The sequence below is a fragment of the Aptenodytes patagonicus genome, chromosome 3 (assembly GCF_965638725.1).
Source record: "Aptenodytes patagonicus chromosome 3, bAptPat1.pri.cur, whole genome shotgun sequence".
Taxonomy (NCBI): Eukaryota; Metazoa; Chordata; class Aves; order Sphenisciformes; family Spheniscidae; genus Aptenodytes; species Aptenodytes patagonicus.
The window spans coordinates 82196547-82224314 of NC_134951.1; the positions used below are offsets into that span (position 1 = coordinate 82196547).

At 42.3% G+C, this 27768-nt stretch overlaps 2 protein-coding genes and 1 pseudogene across 6 annotated transcripts in view; 1 reads left to right on the forward strand and 2 right to left on the reverse strand.

Moving 5' to 3' along the window:
* The window catches only part of LOC143158872 (uncharacterized), a 44245-nt pseudogene extending 27478 nt beyond the window's left edge, over nt 1–16767 (forward strand).
* The window catches only part of MPC1 (mitochondrial pyruvate carrier 1), a 546410-nt gene extending 527082 nt beyond the window's left edge, over nt 1–19328 (reverse strand). Inside the window, exon 1 of the mRNA XM_076333982.1 lies at nt 19321–19328. The gene's annotated coding sequence lies outside the window, so the exon portion shown is untranslated. The remainder of the gene's footprint in view (nt 1–19320) is intronic.
* Nucleotides 19329–19828: 500 nt separating this feature from the next.
* TTLL2 (tubulin tyrosine ligase like 2) lies at nt 19829–26006 on the reverse strand. 5 transcript variants are annotated; one of them, XM_076335535.1, is made up of 4 exons: nt 25974–26006; nt 25186–25406; nt 24891–24973; nt 19829–21725 (listed from the first exon to the last, which is right to left on the reverse strand). In XM_076335535.1, exon 4 carries the CDS (start codon nt 21715–21717, stop codon nt 20053–20055), a length of 1665 nt encoding a protein of 554 aa, XP_076191650.1. In that variant the 5' UTR covers nt 21718–21725; nt 24891–24973; nt 25186–25406; nt 25974–26006; the 3' UTR covers nt 19829–20052. The 5 variants fall into 5 exon arrangements, with proteins under 5 accessions (XP_076191650.1, XP_076191647.1, XP_076191649.1 ...); XM_076335532.1 differs by having other exon boundaries at nt 25182–25406; XM_076335534.1 differs by lacking the exon at nt 24891–24973 and having other exon boundaries at nt 25182–25406.
* Between the last annotated feature and the right edge of the window lie 1762 nt (nt 26007–27768).

Below are 27768 nucleotides of genomic sequence, written 5' to 3' on the forward strand. Positions count from 1 at the left end.
TAGGGAGGGAGTCTAGATAACTAATTTAGATTCAGTGCCTAAATTAGACAACTAAAGTCTCCTGAAATTAATTCTAGTATTTATGTATATAATGCCATTTACCTTTTTAACAAAACAGCTCTTCAGCCAGATGCAGGCTGGTTTCTGGCAATAGATATAGTGGGACCTTTTATTAAATCTCATTTCAGTTCTTATTTTGTGCTGTAAACTTTCTGGGAAGAAAACACTGTCAGTGGCCTGCCTTACAAAGGCACAAGTTGGACTCCTGAATGGGAGTTACACTGGGGTGGAGCAGGAAAGACAATCAGGGTGGAAAATATAGCTGGCTAGTGTAAATGTCTCTGGTGATCTAAAATCAAAGAGGTTTAATCATAGGTTAACAGATTCTATTGCCCTTTCTCATTCAGCATCCCATTTGTTTAATATACTTGTAGGGTTACTTGCTACCTTACTATATAACTGAGTAACTTCATTTAACAGAGTTAAAGGAAGGGAGAAGAATGCTGTTACCCACTTCTTACACGGGAGACAGCAAGTCTTGGTGAAATTAAATGGCTCAGACTAGAATTCAAAAGGCAGAAGTCTGTTTTGAGTGGGTCATTCACCTCCCTGTGTATTCAAGGGAGAAAAATATGTGCCTTTAAAGTGGGATCAATTTCATCCTATGTGCGTCAAGGCGACTAGAACAGATAATTATCTTCTAGGTGGTGCAGTTCGGTGAGATGAATCCTACTCTTCCACAGAGTGGCTGAACCTAGGAGAAAATAAAATTGAGCCATTTACTCCTAGGTATTGCCCTAATTTGCAAATCTAATTTCTAGTAATGTAGCTTTAAATGATGTTAGGACCACCAATTAACCTGTCCTTTGCTTTATGGAGTGAAGAAGTTTTGGTCTCTCTTTTTATTTGATTTTAATGTACTTGTTAATGAGATTTTTCACCTAACACTATAAAGTTCCATTGAAAATGTCATTTCAAGTTACATTTCACTTTTTATTTTTAATTTTCCCAAACCTACCTGTTCACATGACTCATCCTCAGATTGTGAAGGTCAGAGAAAAAGATTAGAGTCACATGTACAGAATGAAAAAATAGAAAAATTCCACTAAAAGCAAGGATAAGAAAAAGCTAATTGACTTCTGTTGTAGGCCAGATTTCTGTATTATTTCTACTGCTTTGGGACATTTGGTGATGTAGAACTACTGCTCAAGCCACTGAAGATTTTTGTTGTGTGAGAGTAATATTAGGATGCTGTATATAAAGATGCTAGGATGCCATATACAAAAATAGTTGTGTCTGATACTAGGGAGTTTCAGTCCCTAGCAGAACAAGATGTGGAATTTCATTCATTGCGTTTAAATATCATCATTTTTATTACAACAGAAAACCAGATAGCTTTGAGGGTTGTTTGATTCTGCTAGCTGTGACTTGAACTTAAAATCATATATTTATAACAAATTCTCCATTAGGTTGCAGAAGCTGTTCTGCGAGAGACAGCATCTTCATCCAAGCAAGAAGAAAGATCATGGAGAGATAATTACAACAGCCACAGCATCTCTCATGTGGGGCCAAAGACATCTTTGAGGAAACACTTCTTTAGAGATGTGAATAGCAAAGTATGCATTCCTGTTGCCAGTAGTCACTTTTCCACAGTTTCAAGTATTTATTTAAGAGAATGTTGTTTGGAATCAAAATTTGTGCAAATGAAAGTCTCTGTATAAGCATGGTCATGTTTTCTTGCAGTGGGCTCGTGCTGTGATTCAGCGTAACTTTGCTTGTGGTTTTTCTTCTTGTTTTGCAGTAGCTGGAGACAAAACTTTTTTTTTCCTTTTCCAGACCTAACTGAATTGCCTGTTGTTTGCAGATATGCTATGAATTCATTGTACCTGCTACTTCACAGATTGGTTTTACAGGGAACCGTCATACCTTGCTTCAGCAAACCATAAATAGAGTATTTTGCCATTTGAGGCCTTACTTGCCAATAAGCACTAGTGGCCTTCTGCCTGATAAAGTCAGAGGGAAAATCACTTAGCTTTTCAGAAGGTGTGACAAGTTAACTCAGTGTGTCAAGTCAGACGCTTGTTTCTGACTGGTATCTCTATGACTGCTCCTCCACAGCCAGCTTACCATGTTTCTTACACATCTCACTGTTTAGAATATATAGATATCTAAATATCTCGTGCTTTTCTTTCTCTTGGCTTTGTATTTCTTCTTATTATGAGCATCTTGATTATTACAAGTCCCCTTTCTTCCTTTTGCTCACATTTAGTTGAAATCTGTGTTTTGTTCAAGTGAACAGTCTCTCTGAAATTCCTCCTACCTACTGGAAGCTACTCTCCTGACTCCATTGGCTAAGCAAAACTTAGTTCAGATTAGCCAACACACTGCTCTCTCTGCCTGTTTAGGGACTGAAATCAAATGTAAAACATGTCAGATGAGAAAGGAGGCAACTATTCCACTCTAGTGATCATGACAGTGTGTGGCTTGAAAGTCACTAGACAGTGGCTTTAGTGAATCCTGCATGGTGCCAGAGATGAAAAGAGGTAGTGGTAAGAATGACTCTAAACTGAATATGCTTAAAAAGCAGAATCAGTCACACGTGAAATAGTAGCTTCAAAGAGGATGCAGATATTATGTGCCTGCCTTCAAGACTGGCTATATTTCTAAGCAATATATGTTGTTTGTAAGTCAGAAGGTGGAGGGTTTAGCTGCAGGAAATTGTTTTATTTGTTCTATAGTGATGTTGGATCTCCCCAGTCCCTTCTACAGCTGGGATCTCTCCATTCCTCTGTGCTGCGGTGGACAGAATTACAAGCCAGACAAGTAATGTGGGATATACTATCTATCTGCCATTAAAGTGGCCAGTAAAGTCAAAAGGCTATTTTTGGTAGCTTACCCTGGAAATTTTCACGGTATGAAAGAATTTTTTTCATCTGAACATCTCAAGCACTCTTGCGAAATGAGGAAAAACCAGAAACATTTATTCTACATAGAGACTCCCTAAGACCCCTTGAGTTCATTTTCCTCTTGTGGCACACAGCCATATGCAAAAAAATTTGTGGCTTCAGCAACAGTTCTGAGAAGGAGGAAGTTGAGGACAGCAGACTTTTGGGCTCGTCGTTATCTGAGCTTTCACCATCCAGCCAGCATTGGATCCAATCCAACTGGAATCCAGTACAACAAGCATGAGCTAGACTGGTGGGCATAGTGCCCAGACGTCCTGAGTGAGCTCTGAAATGTTTGACAGAAACACAAGTTCTTTATCTGATCTGATGGCAGAAGGCGACCTTGCAGTGAATAGAGTGGCTGCTGATTATTTGAATCTAGAATTGAAGGCTCAGGCAAATGGAACATTAAACAGAAGCCCAAAATCTGTCGTAGCGATAGATCTGAACATGGTGACTCACTTGTGTTTCCTTTGTATTTGAGCTCTCTTGCTAGCAGGTGGATGCTTTCCCTCAAAGATTCTGTGGATCTGGACAATTCTGAATTTTGGCTATAGATAAAACAAACTCTCATGCTATTTCTGTCCAGAACTGAGAAACTGTGCATGGCAACACATCAAAGTGAATGGGATAAACTTGAGTAACGGAAGTAAAGATGCGTGCCACAGGGACATGTGTATACCTGTATAAGATATTTAAGTCAAAGCTAGCTAGGACTGGTGAGTTTCATCAGCTGTAATCAAGAAGGCAAAACAACACTTAACATCTGACAAAGCTAATAGAATTTGAGGATATGTACAAAAACAATTGGGGAGCAAGTCTGAATAATGATCAGTACAGGCTAAAGGCACAGATTTTTGGAAGACATGATTTTATGAAAAAAACCCCGTATCTGAGAGATGTTCTATATCTCTGAAAAAGACATATTCTGGTTGCCTATAATACTTTTATTAATGATGATTTCTGTTTGTACTGTAGCATGACCTAGTGGGTGAGGAAGTGGCCACTTCAAGCTGTGCTTTAGTGAGACAAGATAAATGTCCATTTTAACTGCGTATCATTAGTGATTCTTTCAGAATATGGCTTGAAAGATGTACAGGTTGGCCAAAATGGTTAATATTTATTAGTAGTATTTATTAATATGAATTCTCTCCAAACAAGCTGATTTCTGAATGCATCACATTATACATTTGGCAGGAACAAGTTGCCTGCTTCCTGCCAGACATGCAACTGTGAATAGACGATAGTGATTTCTGTCAGAAAAGATACATTCATTTGCATGGGGGGAGCTCTACTGAAAGGTATACTGATAACATTTCTTAATGTTTTTGTGGGAAAAGTTTCAACCAAGGTCAAATGTGCTCACTTCCAATCTTCTTAGATGGATTTCGCTGTTTAATCTTGCAAGGGATTTTGATGACCTTTGAGCATGTTATTTCCTTGTCTATGAATGTTCTTCCTGACCATTTACTATCTCTGAAGCAGGGAATGATGGGTTCTGGGAATATGTAGACAGACTTTTGTAGCATTTGAATTTTCACTGCTTTATCCATTAGTATTTGTTGCTTTTTCTCAGCTTTTTGGTCTGTTAGTGGGAATGCAAATTCTACATGACACAAGCCGTGATATTTGAAGATTATAAGAGATACTTATTTATGGGAATTGACAAATGAGAGATTTCCAGAACAATTTGATTTGTATCAGAATGACGAAGAACTGTAGGTATTAACATCTGGGAGGAAAAAGCTTTTTAGAAAATTTAAAGGATTATTGTTGAGCATGAGGATCAAGGAGAACATCATATTTTTAAAGTTTCTCTGGTCTAGGTGGGCCCTGAATAACAACACCTCCTCCTGCTCTCCACTGTCTGCCTGATAGCATAGATCTGTAGCACTGGAGGAACCCTGAGATGTCACTTGGTCCCTCCTTTTGCCAAGAGCAGGATCAGTGTCACTGACGGTTATCTAATCTGTGCTTTGCTAGCTCCCATGAGAAAGATCCAAAATGACTTGACATCTTCTGCTGCTTACCCGTTCCTTTACTTATGAAGTTTTACTTCATAACTAAACTCCATCTCTTTTGTTGTCACCAGCTAATCAACTGATTAATTTTTATTCTGTTTTCAGTGGAGATGGGAAGCCATTGATCTACCTTGTGCATGTTGGGAGGCCCTTTCTTCCTCTGACCCTGCAACCCCTTTGTATCCAGGGTCTGCATTTACTGGTGATCCATGTTTTTCCAATGAAGAAAAGCAAAAAGATTTATTGAGATAATTTGATGACTTTGGTTATGAAAGTGGTGGAATCGAGAGAATCTTTATCAAGACCCTCATCATGTGTGATTAACCCAAATACTGAGTACTTGAGTCTCTTAAAAAGTGTAGGGCTAAACTGCAGTAGTTTGCCTTGGTTACAGTGATTGCTATGATTTATGAAACGATCTCTTAGAATGACATCCATCCATACGAAAACAGAGACCACACGTAATTCACTAAGCCTGTCTTGATTCCTCTGACATTATTACTTTAAAAATAGGTATGTTAGTGTATAATCTAAAAATTTGTAATCTATGTGATGTATGAAAAATGAAATCAGCAGCTTTTACAATGGTGTATGTAGCAAGCTGGAGTACCTTTACTAACACTGTTCTGCGTGGAGGCTCCCTCAACTGAATTGCTTGTTCTTTAGATACACAGTGAACAAACCTTACCATGTTCATGGAAACAACTCTTCTTTCTCTCTGGCTTCATCTTGCTCCTTCAATTCTGCAGTCTAATGCATCCTACTTCATGAGCTCGCTAGTTCTTTAAGTTAAAAAGAATGAGCATGTGCATCTTCTCATCATAATTTTAAGGCCTATACAGGTCTCTGTCCCTTGGCTAAGGCATCACCCATTGCATTGCATCAGTAAATGCTGACTTCTGAACACTCTTTTCAAAGGTGGCTTTTAGATAGCTCATGAGGCCTCCTTTTCTAAAATAGGCTTTCCAGGCAGCTCTGTGTTAAAACACTTGCGATAAAGTATCTTCTATTTACAAGTCTTATGTAGGTAGTTCTTTAAAAGCTTTAATTGCAACATTCTTTCTATAATACCTCACGGCAAAAAAAAAAAAAAAATGCTGCCACATTTTTTTGAAGTTTTAGTGTCTGGCTGAAGCTGATGAATATTTGAGCTGCTGTGGCCCTGTTGTCACTTTCTGATGATGGTGAGCTGGCTCAAAACTAACCAGGCAGAAAAAAGTAGTTCATTTTTGCCTGATTCTACTCACTGAGCCAGGTCAGTCGCACTCTGTGGTTGCTGGTGCCATGTAAAGGAGGAGCTGGAAACATGTGGCTGGGGACAGAGGAAGAGGAGTGGGACTCCAGCAATCTGGGCTGAGATTGGCTTGAGCTGCTGTGAAACTGCACCAATGGCTGTTCAAGTTCTCTTAAATCACTTGGTAGTTCGAGTCTTGAGATCTTTAGCAATAAAATGACGGCTTAGGAGCTCTTTCCATCAGTCTGCAATTTCTGAGATAATATCTCTTCATCAAAAATAGTTTTAAAGGCCTTTAGTACTATACCACTTGTCTCGAGCTGAAGTCCCAGGCATATTTTGACAGTTTGCCTACTGACTTGTGTTTGAAATCGTGATTATATTTGGAGAACTCAGGCATATCCACAGAATCTGCCTGCAGAAAACATCTCCAAATTTAAGTAAGAGATTACTATCCAAACAACAACAGATCCCCTAAATTTCATTGATCAAATGGACAAAATTTTACAGCTGTCAAAATATGGCCATAGTGACTCTTGTCAGAGAAGGAATTGTGCAGTCTTCCCATGTTTGTGCTTTGCTAGTCCCATGTCCCTTGAGCAATAGCTCATGGACTTGGGCAAATGAAGCTGATGACAAATGTATTCTTTCCATGGACTGCTTACACTCACCTTCCCAAGCAGCCACTTTCCAGTGTGTGAGACATTTCAAAACCAGAGTACCTGGTACCATTTCCATAGGTTTTTTGAATGTTTCTTTGCTTCTGACCATCATGTGCTCACGCCTAGTCATTCACCAGATCAATGCATTAGAGATTCTTCTGCTATCAGTTCTGACAGACACAGACATCATCCCTTGCCATTTCTGGGATGACTTCAGCAATGTGGGCAGTGAGACTATGCCTTTGTCTCATACTGCCAGGCATTTCTACGTTACGTTCAGTACCTTCGAAGTTTTGACTAGGCAAGAGTGCAACCTCAGTTTTCCTGTGACACCAACATAATGTTTTCTTTGCAGCTGCCAACCTATGGCAGTCATTGTATAAATCCCATATATCAGGAATATTGTATGTTTCCTCTGTGCTCTGATCTAAGGTCTCCAAGAAAAATTGGGGAAGTGCTTTTGAGCAACTGTCATCTTTCCAGTCTAAGTATCTGCTATAGTTTGTTTGAAACTGTTCACATCTCATTTCCCTTCTGTGGCTCACATCTGCCTTAGGGTTCTACAAGGCTTGTGTCAGCCTTGATTGATGGAGAGGTATGAGGGCAAAATGTAAAAAGGGTGGACATCTGGCAAGTAAAAATGAACTGTCACACAATACATTTTACTGGGATCAGCTTAGTTGTGGTATCCCAGGGAGAGATGCCTTTCCTTCTGTTGGCAGGGTGGTTGGACCGAGGGACGAGAGCCTGAGAGCAGCTGTTGGCCCCACACTATGCACCTAGGATTGCCCTTGACTTGCATCATTGTCCAAGTAGAAAGAAATGTGGGAAGCAAAATAAGACCCCAAATAGAGAATTATGTATAAAATGTGTGTGTTTGTGTGTGTGTATGCCCACATACAAAAATAAGTATTTTCCTAAAAGTTTTAAACACTTAACGATGCACCTGTTATAGAAGGATTTTTAATGCTATTTGAAGATGTTTATATCAACTTAATACAAATGTATTCAAACCTTTTAGGCAACGAAGAGCTCTGTGCAAAGGGCTGATCCTTTGAGATCGGTGACAAAGGAACATCAAGAAAAGAAACCATCCAGCTGCTCCCTTGGCAGAAGCACAACACCGACTGGCAGGAGAACACCTCACCAGGGAAGACTGACACCTTTTGAACCAGAAAAAGTAAGCCAGTAGCAAGGTCTATTTAGACTGCCTTTATTTTCGTTTTACAGTATTGTTCAGAATCTGGATCAGGATCATGATCCCCACATAGCTGCTGCTTGGTCTTCTTTCCCTGGTACTGCAGGGTTTTTGCCAGAAATTATTTTAGAGACTGTTCATACATTGAGCACCTGCAGGCCAGAGCATGGGTGAATTCTTTGAAACCTGCCCTCCCTGCCCTCAGAAGAAGCTCAGAGGTGATTACATGCACCAAGCATCGGGGCATCGCATGGGCCAGTGGCTGCCTGGGGGCCAGGGGCTGGGAGCATTGGGGGGCTCCTCAGGGAGTCTGGCAGGGCAGGGCCCATCCCACTGCCCCAGCCAGGGAGAAGGGCAGGCTGGGGATGGGAGTCAGGGTCAGGCCAGAATCCCAGTTGTCAAAGCCCATAGTGATGAGTCGCATCTGGGGTTACAGCAGGAAGTCAGCCCATGGGTCAGGGCTGGGGTTTGGATCAACGAGATGCATGGCCAGGCACAGGCATGGCTGTGATGCAACCCAACAAGGACCAAGCGCGAGACCCATAGCTGAAATGCAGCTCCCAAGAAAAGGAGGGGAGGGGGCCCGTCCCAGGCTTCTTCCAGCCCTTTCACCCACATCTCTTTCTTCACAACAGTCTGAACCAAGATCAGGCACCTGCACCATGTCAGCAAGCTGGTCGTGTGCACAGGCAGCTAAACTCCTAGGAAGGGGAAGTGCACTCCAGCCATGTCACCGATAGCTCCCATGTTACAGCGAAGCATGACTGTATGTCAGGGCCTCTCCATTTTGCTTCAGGTTGTACATCAACCCTCTCCTCCTGGGAGAAGAACAGATGATAGGAAATCACCTGGAGCTGTCTCACATCTGAGTGGTTTTAAGGAGCCTAACTCATCTTCCTATGTAAAAGGTAAGAGTTGTGGGAACTTTCTGCCTGCTTAGAGTGGTCTGCAAATGACTTGGAGACACTGGTCCCCAGCTCTTGGCTCACAGGCAACATGTTGTCACTAAAACTCTCCTATGATTCTTAGAAGAATTATAAAATTTATATTTTACAAGAGAGGGAGAACAAATTGTGCTGTTGCCTGCAACTTACTCATTGAGTTTGTTGTCCTGGAAGCCCAGAAGGTGGAGAATGGACGTAGTCTGCACTTCTTTTTGGCCCAGGACAAAGCACCTTCGGGAGGATGGGCAAGCTGTTAGCAAATATTATCTGTATAAGAAGCAATGTGTTACAAGAATCTGAGAGCTAGCGTCTTTAAAAAACTTCTGAGACAGGTATGGAAACATGTGATTCAGCAAGTTTCATATGCTTTCAATGATCCCTTTTACTTTGCTTTTTCTCATAGGCAGGTCTTTGCCCATTTCAGATAGCTCAGAAGACATGCCCCTCTCACATAACCACAGCAACACCACTTGCAGCTTTGCACTCTGCGGTAACAATGAAGAAACAGAGGTATTTCACCATGTAACTCTATAAAATAATTCAGTGAGTCTGTGATCTTGGTTTTCATATACAGCATGCTAACTCCCATTTAGCTGGAAGCAACACTCTCCTGGCTTTATTTTCTTGCCTTTACTCATGATAAGTACACTCTTTAAAATAATATTGCAATGGCTTACAAATAATGTAGTAGGTTTCTTTATCAAGATATTCCTGCACAACTGTTGGACATTAACAGATATATGTTGCTAGTTAACATTTTAATTTTGGCTCAGGAAGAAGAGACTCTTAATCTTAAAAAGACAGAAAAATCACTAAAACCTCAGAATAAAGTGCCTTTTGTGACCACACACAGGAGAAGTGGCATAACTACATATGACAACAAAGTACCTACAGACAGTTCTCCTGCTTTTCTGGATGCTGAAGCAAAGGTTTGAGCAACTTATGGTTCTGGCTCTTATATGATCAGCAACTGTCTTCTTTCCATTTGTGAACTGAAATAAAACACACGAAGAAAAAGAAAATCTTCCATTCCCATTTCCTCTGCTACACAACGGACACAGAGCTTTAGGGATGGATCTGGCAACTTCAGGCACTGTGTTTACAGCTTTTTACTGGATATACTGGCATATCATTGCCCTGTGGTGAGCAGTACTCCCTGTTCCTTTGGATCCCACAATTCAAAATACATCACATCTTCAAACTGTAATTAACATTAGTTAGTAACTGTTCTGGATGCTACGTGCCAGATGTGAATTAACTTAAGGCTCCTTTATGCTGCCAAACAGTGCAAAGAGCACTCATAACAGTAAAATGAATGTGTAACATCCTGAATAGCCCTTAGTTACATAGTTAGCATTACCTACAGCTAAGAACCATGTAATTTGTTTTGGAAGAGTGGATTTAGCTAATACAGGTACTTTATTACTTTGCAAATCGGTAACCCAATATTCAGACACAGTTCTATTCTTTGTTCTTGTGTTTATTCTCTCCATCTCCTATAGTGTAGTTTCGCCAGAATGCACTCTTGCACCCTCATTTTTGGACCTTCTCTATGCTATCTTTTGTTTTGCAAGCTGAAGTTAATTGGAGTTAATGTGCAACATTTCTAGTTATGACTAAAAGATCAAAATTCATTACAAATGCAAGGCAATACCAGAAAGAAGGGCAGCTTTCCTTTGTGTGTGTGAAAGTAAATGTCTTTTGCACAGTTGATTAAAATGAATGAAAATATGTTAAAAACATTTCTGTTTATACAACACTGACTGTGATGTTTTCATAATATAGCCTCCAAAATCAATATTGTCTAGAAGATCAGTGTTACATCAAGAAAGAAGAAAAAGTGAAGAAGAGGTGCAGGAAAAAATAGAGTATCATGATGGAAAGGTGAGATAAAATAGGATGCAAAAATACTTGAAGAGATCACCAATAAGACTGCAGTATAGATGGGAATCACTGCTTCAAGTAGCCAGAGACAATTATGTCTCCAATTAAGTGTCTGTTCCTTAAAGGAGAGCTGAAGTGTAAAGTTCACACCATGAATGGTAGGAAATATGTATAGCTCATGGGCTGGAGTAACCAAATTATTTCCTTATCTCCCACATGGATTTGCTCTATGACTTTCACCAAGTCCTTTTCGTTTCAGCTACCTCATTTGTGGGCTGGGAGGAATGATATGCTTACCATTAGAAATGAATATGTGCTAGTGGGGTAGTGATGGTGGTTTACGGTGCAAGATTAAAGGCCGTTCTTTTCTTTCCCTGGAAGTGAATGTAATGGCAGTGAGCTGTGCCAGCTGGACTCCACTTGTGGGAGAAGTCTTTCGTTATACACAGCTGGCTACACCTGGAGTAGCATCAGCAGAGTTGTACTCGCTGCAGCCTGTCCAGTTTGCTCAAGCCACCTGTCAAAATCCCCAGCAATTCCCCAGTCGCATGTCGAGATTGCTTCCAGCTGCCCCTTGTCCTGAGGCCCATAGCTCAACGTGGCAGCTGGTTTTGCCCCTTTTCTGGAAAAGAGATGTCTCTTCAGTTACACTACTCCAAGCAGGCTTATCCTGTTAAAACATTCCCTTGATATTGACTGAGGGTAATCTATGCCCAATTACAGTTGTCAATTCTGGGTAAGGTTTCTGGCTAAAGTTAAGACAGTAATTCAGTTTCTGTGTCTGTTCAGTTCTGGGCTTCTTTTCTCACCCCGCCAATACAGGCGCTGATTAATGATACCTTCCAGTGAGCAGTCATAGAAATGGCTTTTGCAATATAACAGTTGTTCAGGGAATACTGGTTTGAGATGCCAATTCTTTTACAGCTAATGCTGAGATGGGCTCTGTGAAAGCTTCTATCAATCACAGTTCCCTCTTGTAAAAGTAGAAAATACAGTATCTGTTGTTTTGATCCTCAAAAGAAAAATAATTGTGAAAAAAGTCACTCTGACATTTTTACCACTGGATTTTATTAATAAAATTGAGTGGTGGGCTGGACTTTCTTGTGCAACTAGAGAGAGAGGTCCAAACGGGGATTGATACTTTTAGAGAGAAATAGTAACTCTCATTTAAACTATGTGGAACTTCTTGTAGCAATGCCTTTTGTCATAAGTAGGTGTAAGAACATCTTTCCATTACTAAGGAGTAATTTTTAAATAAAATTATTTCTAAAAAATTAAATTTTGCCCTCAGTAATCATTACAATGCCTGTTTGGGGAAATACTTCATTTCTCTACCCCCAAGCATATTTATTCCTTTTTTTTTTTTTTTTTGGTTGGGAGGTATTACCTTTTTGTGGAGAGTCTGATAAAATTGGAACCATATGGCAGAGCTATAGTGCACCTTCTGGTTGTCTTCTTCCTTGGACTTCACCAAATGAATTATATTATGGGATTTGATATATACTGAACAGAACCAGCTGCCATAGTAATTCCAGGAAAACTGATTAACCAGAGGCTATGCTAGGTATGAAGTCTTCTTTGACCAATGTATTTTTTGTACAAGGGCACACTGATGACATTATTGCCCACTGCTGTTAAGAAGTCTTCAGCAATTTTGCAGATCTCTGCATGCAGCCACATTTGTTCAATATCTTTATCGATGATCTGGATGAGGGGATCGAGTGCACCCTCAGTCAGTTTGCAGACGACACCAAGTTGGGCGGGAGTGTTGATCTGCTCGAGGGTAGGAAGGCTCTGCAGAGGGACCTGGACAGGCTGGATCGATGGGCCCAGGCCAACTGTATGAGGTTCAACAAGGACAAGTGCCGGGTCCTGCACTTGGGCCACAACAACCCCATGCAGCGCTACAGGCTTGGGGAAGAGTGGCTGGAAAGCTGCCCAGCAGAGAAGGACCTGGGGGTGCTGGTCGACAGCCGGCTGAACATGAGCCGGCAGTGTGCCCAGGCGGCCAAGAAGGCCAATGGCATCCTGGCCTGTATCAGAACTAGCGTGGCCAGCAGGAGTAGGGAAGTGATCGTGCCCCTGTACTCGGCACTGGTGAGGCCGCACCTCGAATACTGTGTTCAGTTTTGGGCCCCTCACTACAAGAAGGATGTCGAGGTGCTGGAGCGTGTCCAGAGAAGGGCAACGAAGCTGGTGAGGGGTCTGGAGAACAAGTCTTATGAGGAGTGGCTGAGGGAACCGGGGTTGTTTAGCCTGGAGAAAAGGAGGCTGAGGGGAGACCTCATCGCTCTCTACAACTACCTGAAAGGAGGTTGTAGCGAGGTGGGTGTCGGTCTCTTCTCCGAAGTAACTAGTGATAGGATGAGAGGAAATGGCCTCAAGTTGCGGCAGGGGAGGTTTAGATTGGATGTAAGCAAAAATGTCTTTACTGAAAGAGTGGTGAAACATTGGAACATGCTACCCAGGGAAGTGGTGGAGTCCCCATCCCTGGAGGTATTTAAAAGACAAGTAGATGCGGCACTTAGGGACATGGTTTAGTGGACACGGTGGTGTTGGGTTGATGGTTGGACTCGATGATCTTAGAGGTATTTTCCAACCTTAATGATTCTATGATTCTATGATTTAATTCTGTAGTACTGAATGTCCGTACAGGCTTATGTTACTTGGAATAAAATGGTTGTTAACATATGTCAGCAGTCTGTGTTAATACATCAAGTTCAATCATTTTGGTTCACACAATTCAGAACCGGGGTCTCCTGAGTGACTTGTGTGGAATGTGTACTAGCATATATGGAATTGGTAGAGACAGTAACTCACTGAAGTTGGTCAAGGAAAAACCTGAACGGCTTCCCTATTGCCACAGGGCTGTATGCCTTATCTCGCTTAACAGAAAAACAAGGTGGTGGGGTGGGAACTTGGGCCGAGTGCTATAAGTGAGTTCATTTTGTGAAAAGAAAATTACTTTTGGTCTCTTTTATATACAAGTGAGGCAAAAATAATGTACCTGTGCTGCAGAGATAGCTTTTGAAATACAAGGGCGTAGCGTGACTTACTTCAAGCTCCAATTTAATTGGAAGGTAGTGCAATGTTACTCATTTCCTTTACCTTCGTTTACATTAGATGCTCTTTGTGTTTGAAGGTAGAAGAGGTGCTTACTGATGGACGTCGGATCATCACTTTCCGCAATGGTACTAAAAAAGAGATCAGTGCTGATAAAAGGATGACTACGATTAGCTTTTTCAATGGAGATGTAAAGAAGATCATGCCAGATCAGAGAGTGGTGTGTAACATTTTTTTTTCTTTAAGGAAAATTAAATGATTAAGCGAGTTTCCAACAAGGTCCTACAATTTATCTTGAGCTATCAATTCTGGAAGAAATTGATGAGGAAGGGTGTTGGTTTAACAACCCTGAGTAGTGAGACTGCTTCATCTACAAAGACAAAAGTGGAAAGAGATGAAGGTAACAGTCAAAGGAACAAACGGGTAGTTGGCCAAGCAGATTAAAGGAGACTGAAAGAAGGCAAAGGGCAGGGGCAGCCATCTGAAGCAAGGACTGTTTTTTATACATTTGTAGGGTAGGTAGCACAGGGGGTTCTTCCCTCTTGGCATTACGTAAATATAAGTAGTTAATAATAATGTGAGCTAGAGTGGAAATAAGTGAGGCCTTGGCAGCAGAGGGACTATTTTAAATTAATAGTGCATGGATGGGACCCAAAGCAAAGAGATAGGAAGATGACTTTCATGCGTGCACTGTTGTCTTGTACGCTACAGAAATGAAAGTAACAACATCTAGACACAGCCACGAGGAGGGGGTTGAATGAGAGGAAGAAACAGAAATGCAAACATAGCTACTTTTATGGATGGCAGATACAGAAAATCACCTTGAAATGACTTTTTTAAGATGGCTTATTTTTAAGCACATTTTATGGTTGAATCTGCTTATGCAAATATTGTGAACATGCTGCAAACACTTCACTCTCCTTTCAGATGTATTATTATGCAGATGCACAGACAACCCACACTGCTTATCCAGATGGCCTGGAGGTGCTGCAGTTCCCTAATAATCAGATAGGTATGCAAGAGCTCATAAATGTGAACTAGATGTGCAGGAAGGTTTCTATTATGAAAATGTCATCTGATTCTAACTCCAGCAGATTGGTTTTTTTCTTCTCAATTTGCATTGTCTTTGTATTTGACTTCCAGCATGTTCCATCACTTTACTGCTCAGTTTCCTCCTACAAAGCAAAGATAATAATGGGGTGTAAATGCATCTCTTCTAATTTTGATTATCTGATTATTTGATTCTTTAATTTCTTTAGCAGTATGCTGGATATAATTTTCATCTTCACTACAATGTCCAAAAAAAATCTGATCTAGCTCTGTGTAAAGCAACATGAAAGAACACTAGACAGACTTTTTACATCTTCTTTTCCACAGAAAAACATTATCCTGATGGCACACAAGAAATTGTGTTCCCGGATCACACAGTGAAATGCCTCTATAGTGACGGATTCAAGGAAACTTTTTTCCCAGATGGTACAGTAGTAAAAGTAGAAAAGTAAGTCTCGTGTTAATGACAGGAACCAGGCATTGGGCACAGGTACAATGATACTGACATTTAAAACTGTGGTTGGATTCTGCATGGCTGGGAAATTTCCAGATGAAAGGAGAAAGGATTTGTAAGATAACGAGGATTTTGCTACCATGAGGCACTGATAATTCTCCACTTCCACCTTGGATGATAGATGACCATTTATCACTGACAAAGTGACTGTGAAATGCTCCTCATTTAGTTCCATGTAACTGTACACTGGCCAGGGCTGCCGGGAGATCACCAGTTGTCTGTGTTAACAACGTGGGTACTAAAGGACTCAGGATCAGGACTCCTGAGCTCTATTCCTAGCTTTTTGGCTCCCTTTCTGGTCTCGGGCAAGGCATTGCATGTGTCATCTCTCTATTCCTCCATGTAAAATGAGGAAAAATAACAATAGGACTTTCTTACACATGCCTCTTCTGGGCTTAGGGAGGATCCTGTTGTAAAATAGATTTCCTGCTTGCAAAATGCCTTGAGATCCCTGCATGAAGAAGTCATGTAAAATGCAGATCCCACCATCCATTAGGTATCATACTATGTACTGAAGTACCTTTGCATTGAAATCTTATTGTGAGATCAGATTTCTAATGCCATCCTATGTAAATTCTGAGGTGAATTATAACCTGAGAAAGTTGTCACTTGACATTATTTTCCACTTTCATTGTGTCACATTAGACAGCTCAGTGAGATAGGTTAATAACAGATAGCGCCTTCTCATCACTTCATTCATCATTATTTCTTTCAGGAATGGAGATAAAACAGTGGTGTTCAGTAATGGCCAGAAGGAGGTTCACACTGCGCAGTTCAAGAGGCGGGAGTACCCAGATGGCACTGTAAAAACTGTGTACTGCAATGGCAGACAAGAAACCAAGTACTCCACTGGACGAGTTCGAATCAAAGATGAGGAGGGTAATATCATCCTAGACAAGAAGTGACTCCTCCCCTCAAAGGGCTGCGCTGCACGTAAGTAGCTCAACCCATTTTCCCAGCACGTCAGAACCGTTAGGAAGATTTAAGCCTTGTGAAAATGAATGGATGGATCTGTAGGGCTGAAGTTCACTTTGGTTCGGTAGGCTGGTGCTCAGTTTAGAATAACCTTACCTGAATGAAATGTCTCGAGTGAGATTTGAACGAAATACAGTCATGCCCTCTTTGTGTATGTAACATTAAAATAAATGCCGATAGTACTTCTCATCAAAGTGTTTGTTTCATGATACTGATCACACTTTCCCTTGTTTTTCTGCTAGTTACAAAAGTGACTACAATTAAGGAGCATGGCATAAGAACCTCAAATCTACAAAGCTTTTTGAATTTCAGTTGAGTGCTGCCTTGTGTTGACTAAAACAAATCTACGAGGTTATTTTTTTCTCAGTTAACCATCACTAAAAATGTGGAAGTGATTAATGTTTTCAGTTTGGTTGGGTTCTTTGGAGCAGAAGATCCCAGGATGCGTTAGCCCTTATCATGAGCTGTACACGAGACCAAAACCTGAGCAGGAGTTCAGTGAACAGTCACACCTCTGGATGTCTCTTCCAATGTAAATTATTCAATAATTATATGATCATAATGTAAGAACTCTGTCTCATGCATTTGAAGACAAAATGTAATGTTTATTCCATCCTGGTCATTATTCTGGATGAAACAGCCCTTTCTTTTTCCTCCAACAGTCTTTCCTCAGACGTCCTCTGTGTTGCTTTGTTTTTGAATTAACCTCTCCCACTACTGCCTTTATTCTTCCAGTAGTGGAAAAATATTTCTGGTCAGTGAATCTCTCCAGATTCAAGGCCCTTTGGATTGCACTTGATACCTAGGGGAATTAATCAATTATCAGATGCTGCTTTCAACTGCCTTCCCCGTTGACTGCCTGTCCATCATGTGTCTTGAATTTTTCCAAAGCACTGAAGCATTTCTCCTGTAGAGCTCAGCTCATTACCTGCCCATTGACTGAGAAGACCAATTATCTCCTCATGCCCTTCAAATTCCTGTAGCAACAAACTCACTGTCATAGCATGCTGCTTTAGCCTTTTCTCGCACCTAAGTGCAAAATAATTGCAAGATTATGGAATTTCTCTTTCTTCTCTTCAGTTTCTAGTGGGTCAGACTGTCAACAAATCACCATTCAAGTTACAGAGCAACTTTGGAAGAAATAGATTGAATAGAGCAAGAAGTGTTGCTAATATTGATCATACACATGCTGCAGTTTATGAATTTAATTATGATGCCCTGAACATCCATGCAGTTTGATGTCAGCTGGTGTGATAATAAAATTGCATTGTTTTTCCTTTACTCCTGTATAACAAAGGAACAATTTCTAAACCTGTGATTTTCACTACTGAAATATTTAATATATTTTATGTGTTTTGTAAAGGGAAACTCTAATTAAAAGAAATCCAAGAGATCATTCTTTTCCTTGTGTTTCACTAAGAATTTCAGTTCAGTGCTGCCTTACACTGACTAAAACAAATCTACGTGGTTTTTTTTTCCCAATTAAGCATTACGAAAAAAGTGAATGTGATTAATGTTTTCAGTTTGGCTGGGAAACTAGATGTGGTACTAATGTTTTGTAAAGGACCACTGTTTTTATTCCCAGGAATTCCTTTTAACAAAAGGTCCCTGTTCTCCAGCTAATATGCTGACATTCTCTTTGTTTCTATAGTAATACAGAAAACAGGCTTTGTTTGCAGCTTTTAGCCTTAAACCAGCGTTTGCCAGTCCATAACCTCTGTATTATAATTATAATTATAATCGTAATTATAATTATAATCCCTCCTAATTGTAAATTAAATAAGGAACAATTTTGTTTGTATGCTGCTCGCTCCTTGCTTCATTAAGCGCTCTCTACCGTACTTGCAGGAAGCATTCTGATTCTGGAATAATTAGGCCTGCGATCCTGCACACAGGTGTAACACAAGGGGGATATGCGCAAGTCAGTCTCTAAAACTGTGTGCACGCAGACATGCATGTGTGCAAACACCTTGCCGATGTGTGCATTCATCTCGTTAGCTCCTGCTTACAGGCAGGTTGTAATGGCACGTAAGTATATGGGCCCGGTTCTACCTTCTGGCAAATCAACGGCAAAACTTCCATTGGTGAAATCAAAGGGTGAGACTACTGAGGATTTCACAGTACTTTTGTCAACCAGCGTGTGGCCACCATTTTAACCAAGACATGTTTTTCAAGTAGTATTTTATAGTGTAATAGCAAAGGGATTATTGAAATAAGGGGCACAAATTTGGTTTGAAAAGGAAGAGACAAAAAACGACCTACATAAATGACAAGCTCTGTCAGGTATGTTATAACTGGGAGTCTTTCACAGAGCAGTTATGACACATGCCACGTTGTTCTTCTCAGGCTGATTCTCACACCCGATCTCCTCTACCTTCCACTTGCATTAGTTAACTGGAAGCAGTAATGGCTTTACCAGCTATAGTTCATCGTTGTAGGAACACAAATAATCCAATTTAAGTGTGATTGCATACGTACTTAAACTGTAGCAATACACATATCTACTTTACCATGTTTTTTGTCCTAGAGGGTTTATAGTGAAAAAATTCTATGAATCCTTCAGGGAGATGGAACACAGTTGGGAAACCCCACTTCTCGTCTTTCCACAGGTTTTCTGGCATTAGCGGAAGCATGCTACAACCAGTATTTGGTCTCAATTGTGATTCAAATTGAGAATACGGCATGACTTCTGAACAGTTACTTCCATTCAAACAGCTGGGGGCAGCAAAGATGTGCGAGGGAAGGATAGTATTTTGACCATCATCTCAAATGCTTCAGTTCAGTGTTAGTATTTTTCCATGCACAGCTGATCACCAAAGTGCCTAACCACCGTACTCATCAGGTGGCTAATGCAGAGTCTGTGAGAGAGAGGTTTGATCCAGTCTTCTGAACGTGATATTTGCAGTTTATATTCTGCCCTCTGTTACCTTGGGAAGCCTAATTATTTCTTTATTAAGAGTTCATCTGAAACAAAACACTGGAGCAGTATACAGATTTTTTAAAAACTACTTTCCATAAGAATTGCTACAGAATCCTACTGGTCATAAAATGAAAGTTATTTCATACTGTTGTTTCATACAATGCAAAATTAATTTCTGGAAATGAATGTCGGGAAGCTCACTGGATTCTTCAAAAACATGATAGTTTTGTGTCATTCATATTATCTGCACCTTTGTAAACTGAGTGCATGTTGAATGCTCCCCGGTGTAAAGTGACCAGTTTTTCAAGCCATAAAGCCCCCTTAGTTAGGAAAAGAAAAGAAGCAAGGATCGCTGAGAAAAATAATAAACAAAGACTGGCATTTCTGAGGATGTTTTGAGAAACGCAATTCTCCATTTTTATTCTGGGATTACTTTAATATTGCACAAATTACTTTAAAAAATTAGTACTTTAATTTTAAAAATTAATTTTAAAAAATAATCTTACATGGTAATTGCTAAATTACAATTTTAAAATTGTGTATTGTTTAAGATATCTTTCTAATACAATTTCAGTGTACATCTACCTCCTTCAAGCTAAAGTTGTCATTTACGATATGTCTATGTAACCTAACATCATGAAGTTACACAGAAGCTAAATAGCCTACCCTTTTCTTTGTGTTCTGCTGTTTTGATGGTAACTGTTTGCTCACTAATTTGTTTATTTCCTTTATGATGCTCTTTACATCTGTCCCGTCCCTGGAAGCTTGAAGTGCAGCTTCATTGAAAGGAAAAATAAGGACAAAATCTCCTACCCGGGGGACGGGCCTCTGGTCTTTATCAGAGAGGAAATAGGGGCGTGTGGTTAACTTGTAGTTGTACAAGTCGGGTGTAGGTAACCAGTGGTTTTGTTGGACAGACTTGTGTGGAGAATGCCCAGCTCCTGGGATTTGTTTATTTTTAGCTTCAGCTTTTGCTTGGGAGGGTATTTTTGGCATGTTCATCCTTTCCCGCAGCTGGGAAGTCAGTGTCTTTCTTGGATGTGCTCTGGCAGTTTTCTTGGTCAGGGTAGCCACCTTACGAATTGATCGCCTTGCAGCCTGCAGGGCAGGTTGTACAGAAGAAGCAGAAGAACATTTAGCCACTTTTTGGCAAGCGAGTACGCCAGGAGCCTCCCCGGTGGCACTCTCACCAGCTGTGCTCCAGGGTACCCGCCTTCTGCCAGCCTTTGTCCCTGCCACCTGGTTTCGCCTGAAAGTGTCAATCTGTTTGTAGTTCAGCAGTTCAACAATATCGTGAAGAAGCTTTCTTTTCACAGTGTCATCAATGGAACAGTCTAAACACAAGGCCGGATTGTAGTTGACTTCTAAAAGCCACGGCTTGAATTTGTCATCAATCAGGATGTCAAAGCCGAAGAGCTCAAAGCAATTGGAAGCCACTGGTAAGGGGGTTACAGCAAGCAGGGTGAGAATCACTATGTTATTGATCTTCTGCCAGAGGAGCGTGTCGTCAACCCCAAATATTCGAAGGTAAGAACGAAATTTGCTGAATGTCCATTTGCAGCCACAGCCAATCCCTTCTTTATATTTTTGATATGAAGCTCCGTATTTGTTGATGCTGGTGTTTGTTAGGTGGGCATAGACGTTGTCCAGAGAACCAAGGTCAAACTTTTCCGTGGCAAACCTCACCAGTCCTTCTTCGTAAGTGTAAATGGTGAGGGGGCAAAAACTCGTGACACACACATAGAGGCGCAGATCCAGTTTATACCCTGAAATGAGCAAGGGGTTGCTAATGTACTTCTGCACAATGACTGTACAGTCATATACTAAGTCTTTAACGTCTTGGAAAATGAGTATGCCCCTTCCACGGGAAAGATCCACAGGTTTGCAAATCCAGTAGCTAGGTCTTCTGCCTACTGACTGTCTCTCTTTGCTGTATTCTGCTATAAATTTGACATAGTCATTGGGCATGATGAATGCCACCGGGCTAAACTCATACAGAGCTGATCCATACGCTCCTTTCATACGTTTCAGGTGCCTTGCCAAATAGTCCTTTCTGGTGATCCGGACAGCTTCTGGGTAGTGGTTGAGCCTCTGCCATGGTTTAATGCTGTGGTGGTCTGTCATACGGAAAGGCGAGTTCCGCCAGTACAGGTTCCAGTCTGTGTCATCTTGCTCCTTTTTATCAAATTCAGTCCAGCCGCGTTCCAGTAAAACCTCACGGACTATTGCAGGGACATTCTCACGGAGACGGAACACCAAAGGCCTCAAGATATCTCTTGTATCAGAGTTATCTGCCATCATTTCCATCTTACTAGCTGAAAGAAAACAGAATCACCAGGAAGGAAACAATGACATTAATGCCACAGATTGTGCTAGCAGTCATCACCTTCACTGTATTCTTAATGCTTAACATATTCGCAAAGCATGTCACCCCTGTGTACTTCTATGGTCCACGACTGAGAAGTCAAAGGCTGTGTTTAAGCTGAAAGATATGTAAAAGGGCATTGATTCCAGACAGCTGTTAAGGCAGCACAAAGCATTGATTGCTGCAAAGTTGTATGTCTCCACACTTTTAGTTTTTCTTTCAGGTAGCTTACTACAGCACTAGTTGTCTCAAAGCTTTTGTAATTTTTGGATACTTAGAATTTTCTTTTTGTTTTTTTTTGCAGCTGCCTTCAGCCTAACGACCGCAACTTTGCCTACTAAGACTTGCTGTGCACGGCTGCATTGCTGAGACATTCTGCTAACATATTGTGTTACTCTGCTCTGAGCAAACTCTCCTGGTTAAGATTATAAAGTCCAATGCAAAACTGATGGTAGACAGCAGGAAAACTCATATTGATTCCAATGCTCTTTCCCTCCTTTGACATATGCTGATTTAACTCGGTGATAATCTGCTATTCCTCCAGTGAGCTCCTCCCCAGTTCCCGAAGAGCAGGGCACATTCTTGTCTCATCACTTTCCTCTCAAGAAAATAATATTCCATAGAAATGTATGTAGATTCTGAATGAAATACCATTTCCCATTATCTATAGTGGAAGTAGATGACGGTCCCCATCTATTTTTATGCATAAGAAACACACTCTGAGTTAGTTTGGGCATAGCAATTCTCATATAAACAGTTCATGAAGTGTGCTCTTCCCTCCCCAGCTAGTTCAAAGTATACAAGACTCAAACTAAAACACCTGTCCTACTGATGTTTGCCCCCTATGGTGGCATAGGGGGCAAAAAGTCCCATGAACCTGTAGATTTGAGAGTGTTGCTGTTTCTCTGTTTTAATTTCCTGACGCCCTACAGAGCTGCTCCCTGAGGATTAGACTCCGTGTTTGGAACGGAGTGTCTTGGATAAGAGAAGTGTTTGTGCTGCGGACCATTCTGATGCAGCATTAACATACCGACCTCCACCTCCTCTCGGAAAGTAGCAAACAAAAGAAATACAAAGCGGGCGGGACATATGCTAGACAAGACTCCTTCACATCCTATTACCAGAGTGACATCCTTGCTCTTTCTTTCCAGGTTGAGTTTTGGACTCCAAGAATGAGTAGCCTCTGCCTTCCAAACAGCTACAGAAACCAAGGGAACATGTCACACCTGGAAGTACTCAACGCAGTGTGCAGCTGCGTTGGTCAGGGATGCTTTTTCTGTGGAAAAACTACAATTTGTTGAAATGGGAAGCTTTTTTCCAAAGAACAAAAGTAATCTTTTGCCAGCTTTTTTATTTCATTTGAGTTTTCTTGTTTTGAAATTGTCAGAATATCTTCTTTTCACTTTTTTAAAAGACAATGGCTCAGAAAGACTTTTTTTAAAAATGCTATTTTAAAACTAAAAGCCCAAAGGTGAAATGAAATGCTTTACCATTAGCAAAATGTAAATTAACATAATTCAAAAGTTTTGCAAGTCACAAAACAGTTTAAGATTCTCATTATTTTATTTGAATGTGAAAAACAACTCAAAAATTCTTGCAGGATGAAAAAACATGTTTCTCTCTCCATTCTGACATTTGGGTGATTCTCTCGTATAATGCAGTCTTGGCTGTCCAATGCATTCTGCTGCTGCTAAGAGGCTTTGATGGGTAACCACACAGCAGTCGCAGAGCTCTTCCGCAAACAGCGGTGGAGTCTGTAACAACTGCGTTACAATGCAGAGAGGAAAGCCAGGAGAGTCTCAACAGGGGCTTGATGGGAGGAGGGTTTTAAAGAAGTGTCCAGGAGGTATTTCAGTGAGGCTGGGAAGCAGGGCAGTGGTGTTAGAAGTATATGGCTACCTTACCATAGGACTGTAGTATGTAGGTTAAAAATAGCCCTGGACCATCTTATATCCTGTAGTGAGGGAATCACTGGCTAAAAATGAAGAGATTTGAAGCAAGCTTTGGTCCAGCATGTGAGGAATGAGGATCCTATTGGAAGGGGACCTTACGCCTCATTAATGGGCCGAGATTGTGGCCAAAATTTGAATTTCTGTATACGATGACTTTCTATATTCCAAAGTAATATGTAATTCTATATTCCAACAGTAATATCTATATTAATATATACAGTGATGTTTTACAGTCAGACTCGCAGTACTCCTCCATCTCAGGTTTAAGCTAGTGTTGGGAGGGAGCAAGATCTAAACTGCACTGGGATTATTTCTCTGAATCCCCTTAGAGATCAGAGATTCCCTCCCTGTACAGACCGCAGTTGAATTCTCCTTAGTGAGAGCTCTTCTTGGGTGAGGGATTTATAGGGAGCAGGAGAGAAACATGATAAGTAGGTACTGAAGTACGGTCATGATGTAATAGGACTTGGATAAAATACCACGACAGGGAAAGTAGTCTTGCTGTGTCTCTTGCAGTCAGTGCTTCTTTTCAGACCCCAGGAAGTTGGGGGCTTGCTGCTGAGCTTGCACACAAACCTAAAGTGGTGGTCCCGGGAAACGTTTATCTTTGCTTCCACTTTCTTTCCTGGCAGTTCTCTTTCCTGTCTTCTTATTAAACAGCACTATCTCACATGACAAAATGAAAAAAAAATATATATAGAAAACTAAACAAATTTTATAGTAGCTGGTTCAAATCCTTGGGCAAAGATTAGTAAGTTAAGAAAAAAATGATGTAATTGAAAGTAGCCATGCTAAGCATTTGGATGAGTCAACTTATAGACTGCAGTTAGCTTTGTCTTTTCTGCACTGCTCGACATTGCTACTAGCAGCGTTTCAGTGAAAGGCACTGTTGTACGTGAATCCAGTGCGTGGTAAACTGTGTCATCACGGTCTCTGCTAGGTAATCACAAATTAAGCTGCTAGTAATGTCTGAACAATGAAGCCTTCTTTGGCGGTTTGTTCATGTCAGCTTGTATTAATGGAACATCTTTCATACCTCTGGTGTTCAGGGAGTTTACAGGAAATTGGCTCACCAAGCCTAGATATAACAAATGTCAGCTTCAAATTCCCTGGTAATTAAGTAAAAAGAAAATAAAACATTTTAACTAACAAAGAACACCTACCTGCTTTTAAGGAAGTCACATCTTATAAGCAGAAGCTCTTGAAGTGCAATTATGAAACAGTAACTCCAGGATAAGGCATTGGTCTAAATGAATGAACACAAATTTCACTCACTTTACTCTGTACAAACGTGTGCCCAGATGAACGCCCATCTCTTCATTAGCCTGCATGCCCGAGGGCTCTGTGTTTAGCCCATTCCTTAGTAACTTGAAAACCCACTCGCGTGTTTGCATTCTTCCACAACGCAAAGAATGCTACAGTTCTCTCTGACCACGCTCAAGTTTAACACCTACCTACCGCTGTTGCCAGCTAGCACCCAGAAGCAGAGACCTTCCCCCTGAGGAGAGCAGGATGCCGCCGTCTGTGAACTCACGGCTCCGGGGCCACGCAGTTGCGCTGACGCTGCGGCGGCAGACCCCGCGCTGGCGTCCCCAGGGAAGTGCTCACATGGGCTTGGGTGTTGTGCCGGCCATGGCTGCTTCCAGCAGTTCACGCGTTCCAGTTGCTCGGTTTTACACCTATGGGAGGAAATACGATCCTTAGTGGTTAGGCATTAAAAGTGTTTGTTTGCCGAGTTCATGCGGAATGTCCTTGTGTAATTGAACTCAGCAGACTGACTGGCGGTCTTTCCTATAAAGTCTTTAATTCCTCAGGGTGACAGATCATAACATGGGTCTGGAAGCTGCCTGCCTTGGGATTTAATTTCAGAAATAACCATTTTAATTATTTCTTGAGGTGATGGTTTCTGTCTGGTACACCATCCAGGTTCACCCCGCCTGTCCCAGGCTACACAGCTTCCTCCCGCAGCTCTTGCAGACGACTGGTGTTGGGCTGCAGTCGGGGCACAGGGCTGCCCACCCACAAGGGCACGCTGTAAAAACACCGTCCGGCGCTCTGATGGCACGCGGTCTGTCGGCGGTGAGATACTGCTACCAGCATCAAACAAACGTCCCTGAAGGCACGGGAGCGACGCTGAACCGGTGCACATCGCGCTCATATTAGCAAAAGTATTAGTATTTAAAGCCGTGGTCGCTGGTTACGCTGGGGTGGGGACCCAGCTGAGCCCCCCCGGCCGCACATCGCACCTGGGCCCGGTGGGGCCCGCCGCGCGGCGGGCCTGCCCCGCTCTCCGCCCGGACAGCTGCACGCCCCGCCGCCTGCTCCGGCCCACCCCCGGCCGAAGTAGCCAGCCGAGGCGGGCGGGCGGGCGCGGGGAGCGGCGGGGCCTGCCGGGAGTGGCGGGGCCTGCCGGCGGCGCTGGCGGAAGCGCCGGCGGGCGGCCGCGGGCCGTTGCTTGGCGATGGGGAAGGGCGGGGGCGGGCCCTCCCCTCCCTTAGGCCGAGGCCGGCAGCGCAAGCGGCGGCTCTCGGCAGAGTTCACCCCACCTGCCCCGGCTCTTCCCTTGCTGGCGCTGGGGCTGTTCGTTGTTGTAACCGCCCGCAGCCTTTTTACCCGAGCCGGCCAGGGAGGACGCACACGCACGGCGCCCATAAGGGAGAAAACCCGTCACGGGCGGCTCCCCCTTCTCCTGCATCGCTCCTTACCCGCTGCCCTTGCTCACGGTGCTTTCTTTGCCCTCGAGGGTCAGGGCACACCAGCTCAGCCCCACCACCTGCCCAGGATGGACCTCCGTCCTTGCAGGCCTCATGGAGGGAGCCTGCTTCGTAGGGCCATACACAGGCAGAGGCGTAGGTGTCCTGGGAGCTGCAGATGCAGGTTGAGCCCCTGCACATCTCCCACCTCCTGTGCGTGCATCTGAGACCCTCCAGCGGCTTGGACCTTTGGCTCATGCCATAAGACACTGTGATGTTATGTGCCTCATGAAAGCAATTAATTAATGTATCAATATTAATTACTTGAACCTGACTATCTTACGTTGCAGATGAATGCCATAATCCACAGGCTGCCCAACACCTACCTCCTCAACAGAGACTGGTGTGTGGCCCAGCCTCAGTCCCTGAAGTCTCTGGAAGAAATGGCTCAGCCGTCCTTTCTCAGGGCCTCTCCTTCTGTCTGGCATAGGTGGCCCCTCAACTCGGTGTCCTCATTATCTGCATTGTCTCATGGTTCTCTTGTGTGAAGGCCTGACTCTCCTCCTGTACCTCTAGGGAACCACAGTTTGGGACTGAGGATGCCAGCAAACACAGGGCATTCAGTAGATGAGCATTAGCAGGCTTACTACATGTTGCCAGGTTTAGAGCTCTTGAAGGTTTCAGGCACATGACTGGGGAGCGATTCTTCTGGCTACAACTTCAAACCCCAAAGCTAGTGTCCATTGAGATGGCTACACATGCTCTCATTAACCTCACACGGTCAGAGTCAGACTGATAAAACCTATTGTTTCATTGCAGGATGAACGCTGTTGTTGCTGTGGGTGAGATAAGAGCTTGTGTGGTAGTGAAACATGGGGTGAAGAAGGGTGAGTCTACTTGCACCCTGCTGCTGGTTGAGGCCTCAGCACAGACAGACCTATGCTGCTCGCTGCCTGAGGCAGGGCTTGTGGAGAATTCCTTGGCCGTGAAAGGGCAGAGGCCTCACGCCACAGCAACCTCAACCATCATTTTGTTTCTTGCATTTCAGTGAAAAGGTGTTACTAGCTGAACTTCTGCCTGAAATTTTTTTTATATACTATGCAGCAAAATCCCTATTGCCTTCACAGTAAACAAAACCACATAAATTTTATAACTGTGTACTGTCCATGCATAATGATATCCTAGATGGCAATTTTTGCTTAGATCATATCCAAGACAGATAGGCACCTTTATCCTCACCCTGCCCCAGGAGTAAGCGTGTTCACTGCATCGCCATGTGTAGCTGTGGCTTTCATTACCAAGGTAACGGAGTTTTTCCTCACACTATCTGTGGGACAGAAGGGTTGTT

Bases quoted from the DNA above. Each gene is read 5' to 3' on its own strand.
- TTLL2 (XM_076335535.1), bottom strand. From the start codon at position 21,717: ATGGAAATGATGGCAGATAACTCTGATACAAGAGATATCTTGAGGCCT.